This window comes from Bubalus kerabau, chromosome 5 (assembly GCF_029407905.1).
Source record: "Bubalus kerabau isolate K-KA32 ecotype Philippines breed swamp buffalo chromosome 5, PCC_UOA_SB_1v2, whole genome shotgun sequence".
NCBI lineage: Eukaryota > Metazoa > Chordata > Mammalia > Artiodactyla > Bovidae > Bubalus > Bubalus kerabau.
In genome coordinates this window covers 1,222,383-1,229,348 of record NC_073628.1, presented here as the reverse complement: position 1 = coordinate 1,229,348, position 6,966 = coordinate 1,222,383, and the positions used below count along the sequence as shown (strand labels likewise).

Sequence of the window (6,966 nt, the reverse complement as noted above, 5' to 3'; positions counted from 1 at the left end):
GAATTGATGCTTTTGAACTGTGGTGTTGGAGAAGACTCTTGAGAGTCCCTTGGACTGCAAGGAGATGCAACCAGTCCATCCTGAAGGAGATCAGTCCTGGGTGTTCATTGGAAGGACTGATGCTGAAGTTGAAACTCCAATACTTTGGCCACCTCATGCAAAGAGTTGACTCATTGGAAAAGACTCTGATGCTGTGAGGGATTAGGGGCAGGAGGAGAAGGGGACAACAGAGGATGAGATGGCTGGATGGCATCACCGACTCAATGGACATGGGTTTGGGTCAACTCCGGGAGTTGGTGATGAACAGGGAGGCCTGGCGTGCTGCGATTCATGGGGTCGCAAAGAGTCAGACACAACTGAGCGGCTGAACTGAACTGAACTGAAGAAAGACAAAACTAAGAACATTCTTCACAAGCAGACTCATACTTCCAGAAACACTGAAAGATGTTCTTCAGGCTGAAGGAAAATGGTCCCATAAAACACACACACACACAGATCTACAGGAAGGAATGAACAGCACTAAAAGTGTAAATATATAGATAGATACAAAAGAGTAATGACTATAATGAGCTGAATTGTGCCCCCCCAAAACTCTTAGGCTGAAGCCCTAATGTCATATTTGGAAATAAGGCTGTTAAGAGCAACGCTCACTCAGTCGCTTCAATCATGTTTGACTCTTCTGTGACCCCCGTGGACTGTAGCCCACCAGGCTGCTCCTCCCGTGGGATTTCCCAGGCAAGAATACTGGGGTGTGTTGCCATTTCCTCCTCCAGGGGATCTTCCCAACCCAGGGATCGAACCCAGGTCTCCCGCACTGCAGGCAGATTCTTTACCAGCTGAGCCACCAGGGAAGCCCAAGAATACTGGAGTGGGTAGCCTATCCCTTCTCCAGCAGATCTTCCGGACCCAGGAATCAAACTAGGGTCTTCTGCACTGCAGGGGGATTCTTTACCAGGTGAGCCTTCAGGGAAGCCCTTGTAAGGGCAGAATTAAGGTTGAATGGAGTAGTAAGGATGGGACTCTAACCCAATAGGACTTCTGTCCTTATAAGAAGAGGAGACACATCAGCTCTGTCTCCCCCTGCTCTCCTGACAAAGGTCATGGAAGGAGACAAGCCAGAAAGAGATGTCTCACCCAGAATCAACTTTGATCTTGGACTTCTAGCCTCCAGAATTGTAAGAAAATAAGTTCCTCTTGTCTCTGACACCCAGGAAGTGGTCCTTTGCCAGGGCAGCCAAGCAGAGTCATACACTGAGTGCTTAAGGCAACAATAATAAACGTGATTTCTGGGATTCACAAGAGTGTACAAGTGAACTGTGCAGTAACAACACTCAAGTCAGCAGAGGGGAGGTAGCCCCTAGTAATGCTCTTGATTTCCTTGTGAAGAAGTGAAAATCACTAAGGGTGGACTAAGTTTGTCAAGGAAATCCTGAAATGTGAAATACGAATAAACACAAAAGAAACATCCAAAATAATCTACAAATAAAGCATCACAATAAATAAGTAAATTTAGCAAGATCAGTGGGGAAACAACAAATATAAACTAAATTTTCCAAATGTACTAACAACAGTTAGAAAATTTTAAACATATATTTATTTGTATTAAAATACAAAAATTATTTATAATTGATCCCCTAAAATAATAAACCTAGAAATATAAATCATATGAAAGATGTACAGATTCTCTAAAGTGAAATTATAAAGCATTATTGAAAGAAATTAAAGAGGATTTAATCAGTGGAAAGCTACGCATGTTCACAGATCACGTGATTTGATGTTGAAAAGGTGTGAATTTTCCAAAAATTGATTACTGTGTTCAGTTAAAATCCTAGCAATTTTTTTTTTTAATTTGACAAACTTACTTTGAGTAGAAGGGGTAATAGTGAACATTCTTCCCTTGTTCCCAGTCTTACAGAAAAATATTGTTTTTGCCACTCTGAAGGGCAGGGAAGCTTGGCATGCTGCAGCCCATGGAGTCACAAAGGGTCAGACATGGTCTAACGTGGTTAACTACACTGATTCATTTTCAAATATTAAGGAAACCTTTTTTTTTCAGGTATGATAGTGTGAGAGATTAGTATTAGATATTGTCTAAAAGTAAAACATAGTTATTGTTAATAATATGATTCTTAGTTTTATTTCAATTTAAACTAGCCATAAGGAACGAAGATGGCAGCCGTGGTGGGAAGGTTGCTCCGGTCTTCGCGGTCTCTTCATTATTGACCCCAACAGAGTCATCAAGCATCTGAGTGTCAATGATCTCCCAGTGGGCCGAAGCGTGGAAGAGACCCTCCGCTTGGTGAAGGCGTTCCAGTTTGTGGAAACCCATGGAGAAGTCTGCCCGGCCAACTGGACACCTGAGTCTCCTACAATCAAGCCCCATCCAACTGCTTCCAGAGAATATTTTGAGAAGGTAAAACAGTAGACCGTCCCGTGCACACCTGCAGCTTCCCACACCAGAAAAGAACCACAGTGGGAACTCACTTGTAGCTTTTCAAAGATTAGTATTTATAGCAGGCAAAAAAAAAAAAAAAAAAAAAAAACAAACCCAGTGATGCTTATATTCATAAATAGTATTACTCTAAATGCTTTGTTTTTGTAATGTTGGCCAAGGCTTTTAAAATGTTTTCAGTTACTAATGTAATGAGTCCAAGGCAAGGTGTGGATGGATGGCTAGTTTCTACGGAGTGTGTATGTGGATCACCTGTTTCTTGGATCATGTCTTCAGTGGGAAAAGGAAACAGATCTTTTTCCTCAGCCTTACTTGAACCTTTGTGTATACCAGAGTAGTACGACAGGTATTGAAAACTTCTGATCAAAGGTCTTGAAATTTTCCTCTTGAATTTCTTTGTATTAAACTGAATTTTCTTTAAAGAACATAGTTTTAAGTTGTTGGTATCAGTGGTCTAATTTAACACTTGCATTGAATGTATGGTTGAAGGAAATGTGAATCATGTTTTTTTTTAAAAAAAAAACACAGTGGCAAAGTGACTTAACTGATCATGCATGCTCCCCACTCCTGAGGGACTATAAAATCATAGTTTATATAGTTATTTTACTTACTGTGTTAGCTGACTTAGTGTCTACATACATTTCTAATATTGATTGGGTAAAATTAGAAAGGATATTTATTGAATCCAAGGATTGCAGTATGAATTTGAATCATTCATGCATTTGAATTATTGTAATGATTTTCTTTCTTGAAGTGTTCCATGTAAAAAATATAATAAAAAATATACATATTTTAAAATAAAAAAAATAAACTAGCCATAAGCATATAATAATTCTTTCATTAGTAATGCACATCTCTTACTCTGTCAGACTTTTTTTTTTAATTTATTTATCTATTTTAATTGGAGGAAAATTCCTGGGGTAAAGCCTCATGAAAATTTTTAAACTATATGTCTACCACCTTGATTAAAAAATTAAAATTAATCTTTATGTAGTAAATAATAAATTTAGTGTGAAGACGAATTGGAAGTTAGTATTCTCCTAAATAAGCTGAGAGGAGCTGCATTTGGGGCGCTGAGCGTAAGCTGGGCCAGTCCACCTGGAGCCACGAGCCTCTCCCGTGCAGGCAGGCACTGAGAAGGAGGCCCCTGGGACTCTGTTGGGTACAGACTTGGGCCATCCTATCGAGGGCCACTTGTGATGGGCAAAAAGGGCAGGTGACCAGTTCCTAGGGATGTCAGGAAGGAATGGGCAAGCAGAGCTCAGGCGCTAATTATAGGAGCCAAAGGGGGGGGAGACACCAAATTTAGAGCCCTAAGAAAACAGATGCTCATGAGTCAGTGAGAGCACAGGGGCAAGGAGGAAACAAATGCGGCCCAGACAGGAACCAGGAAGGGAGCACGAGCCCAGGTCACACCCGCCCCCGCAGGTATATAGAGGCTCCTGGCCCAGGAGGCCCCACACTGAGCACCTTCTCTCTCTCCACCTGCTCCTCTGACCTACTCCACCCTCAACCCACCAGAACCATGGGCTGCTCTGGCTGTTCCGGAGGCTGCGGCTCCAGCTGCGGGGGCTGCGGCTCCAGCTGCTGTGTGCCCGTCTGCTGCTGCAAGCCCGTGTGCTGCTGTGTGCCAGCCTGCTCCTGCTCCAGCTGTGGCAAAGGGGGCTGCGGCTCCTGTGGCTGCTCCCAGTCCAGCTGCTGTGTCCCCATTTGCTGCTCCCAGTCCAGCTGCTGCAAACCCTGCTGTTCCCAGTCCAGCTGCTGCAAACCCTGCTGCTCCCAGTCCAGCTGCTGTGTCCCTGTTTGCTGCTCCCAGTCCAGCTGCTGCAAACCCTGCTGCTCCCAGTCCAGCTGCTGTGTCCCTGTTTGCTGTTCCCAGTCCAGCGGCTGCAAACCCTGCTGCTCCCAGTCCAGCTGCTGCAAACCCTGCTGTTCCCAGTCCAGCTGCTGTGTCCCTGTGTGCTGCCAGCGCAAGATCTGAGATGCTGAGCTCAGACCTCAGGTGGTTCTAGCCAGTCCCAGCTCCCTGACTGTGAGCAGTGACACGTCCAGACCCCAGGGCACACTCCATCTCTCCAGGGTGGTGAAGTCTGAATCTCCGGGACCAGAGATCCTGTCCCACACTCCCTGATGGAGAAGGGCTTCCCCTTGTCCTGCTTGAGCCATCTGGGGATTCGCTGCCACTTTCAACCCATGAGAATCTCCCTCCTTGGCAGCTGAGTTCCTCCATCTGCAGGCTGCTCAGGGACTAAGCCACAGAGAACCCACCCCTCATCCTCTGATGGGCACAGAGCTGTTCTAACCATCTGCTGGCTTCTTGCTGCTCTGCCCTGGTTCTCACATAACCTCAGGGCTGGTGTTGACCTCCCAGGGCCTGGGGCCCAGATCCACCAAATAACCCTCCCCTCTTCCGTGACTCCACCTCCTTCTGATCTCGGTCTAGCAAATCCTACTCTGGGCTTGTGAAGCTGCTAAATAAACAGACTGTCCTCAACAAAGCTTGTCTCACTGTGATTCTTTTCTCACAGCCTTTCTCAGGAGAAACGTTTCTAAACGTCTAAACATCAGTGGTAGCGGAAACCAGAGTGTGTTGGCAATATTTGCTGAAATTTATAGTATTACACGTAGACCTTTCCTCTCTCTCTTTTTTTTTAAATTTTTGTTTTTTTTTTAATGTGGACCGTTTTTTGGTAAGTCTTTATTGCAGCTGTTGCAATACTGCCTCTGTTTTATGTTGTGCGGGTTTTGGCCGCAAGGCGTGTGGGCATCGAACCCGTGCCCCCTCCACTGGAAGGTGAAGTCTTAACCACGGGACCACCAAGACGTCCCACAGGCAGACCTTTTCATTCTGTGCATTGAGTTCTCATTATTTATTGGGAGGAAAGGATACTGTAAATTCACAGATTTTGTTGAAATAGCTGGTTAACACAAAATTATTTATCAGAGGATGGAATTAGCCACCACCTAAAACTGAATGGCTGACACTTGTTTATGTGACTTAGGATACATTCTCTGGGTGGATGGAAGGGGACTCCAGACAAACGGTAGCGATGCCTGTGGGGTCACTGTGACTTGATGCTGGGGTTTTGTTATTATGTCAGGACAGAAAGTCAGGACACAAAATATGAGAAGCATGTGGTCAAAACCATGCGTGGCCAAGAGACGGATGAGCTGATGTTTCCTTAATGTTTTATTTTTAATTTTAAAAATTAGTAAGCTTTTTAAAAATACGCAGATCTGGGACACTGTGAGCACTCCTTAGTCTCATGAAAATACAGTATCCAGATGTTCTTAAGTCACATGAAGAAAACAGATCACATCAGGATTTCCTGGTGGTCCAGTGGCTAAGACTCCATGCTCCCAATGCAGAGGGCCCAGGTTCGATCCCGGGTCAGGAAACTAGATCCCACACTCTGCACCTTAAGACTTGGTGTGCCATGGCTAAGACCTGGTATGCCATGGCTGAGACCTGGTGTGCCACGGCTGAGACCTGGTGCAGCCATGGCTGAGTCTTGGTGTGCCACGGCTGAGACCTGGTGCAGCCAAATATATAAACATTTAAAAAATAGGTCACATAGAACCCCCTTGCACAGTCAGTGGGAATGTAAATCGATAGGCCACTATGGAGAACTGTATGGAGATTTCTCAAACAACTGTGACGAAAGCTATCAACCCAGCAGCCCCGCTACTGGGCACACACCCTGAGAAAACCATAACTTGAAAAAGACACATGTACCCCCGTGTCTGCTGCAGGACCTGGAGGTAGCCTAGATGCCACCGGCAGATGAATGCATGAATGAAGAGGTGGCGGTACATACACACAGTGGAATATCACTCAGCTGTAAAGAGGGATGACTTTGAGTCAGTTCTAGTGAGGTGGACGAACCTAGAGCCTGTTATACAGGGTGAAGTCAGAAAGAGAAAAATAAATACTGTATATTAACACACATACATGGAATCTAGACAAACGGTACTGATGAGTGACCCTAGCGGCAGGGCAGGAACAGAGTCACAGACATAAAGAACAGACTTGTGGGTGCAGCGGGGGAAGGAGAGGGTGGGTGAGCTGAGAGAACAGCACTGAAATACACACGCTGCGTTCGTAAGACAAGGAGCTAGCGGGAAGCTGCCGCACAGCACAGGGAGCTCGGCTCAGGCCCTGTAACGACGGAGACGGGTGGGATGGGGCTAGGTGAGCGGGAAGGCCGAGGGGGAGGGGACGCAAGCATGCGGGTGGCTGAGTCGCCTTATACGGCAGAAACCAACACAACATGGTAAAGCAACGATCCTCCAGTGACAAATAGAGTTTTTAAAGAACGGATCATATCAAGTCCAGCGTTGGATGTCAGGGGAAAATCACTTCCCTCATTTTGCCAGATACAGGGCCGCAGGCCTCAGGAAAGAGCTTGCCCCTACGTTTGGTTCTCCAACTACGCTGTGTGTCCAGGACTGCTGACGTTGTCAACACCAAGAAGAGCTGGGACAGAGCCTGAAACCTTTTGTGAAAGTCACTC

The 6,966-nt window shown here is 45.7% G+C and overlaps 1 protein-coding gene across 1 annotated transcript; it reads left to right on the top strand.

Annotated features, from left to right (window-relative positions):
• Nucleotides 1–3,958: 3,958 nt before the first annotated feature.
• LOC129652199 (keratin-associated protein 5-8-like) lies at nucleotides 3,959–4,590 on the top strand. Its single transcript, XM_055580513.1, has one exon. The coding sequence runs from the start codon at nucleotides 3,978–3,980 to the stop codon at nucleotides 4,431–4,433; it is 456 nt and encodes a 151-aa protein (XP_055436488.1). The 5' UTR covers nucleotides 3,959–3,977; the 3' UTR covers nucleotides 4,434–4,590.
• The last annotated feature ends 2,376 nt before the right edge of the window (nucleotides 4,591–6,966 follow it).

What these genes read in the sequence shown, in the direction of transcription:
- LOC129652199 (XM_055580513.1), top strand. Translation starts at nt 3,978, where the DNA reads ATGGGCTGCTCTGGCTGTTCCGGAGGCTGCGGCTCCAGCTGCGGGGGC.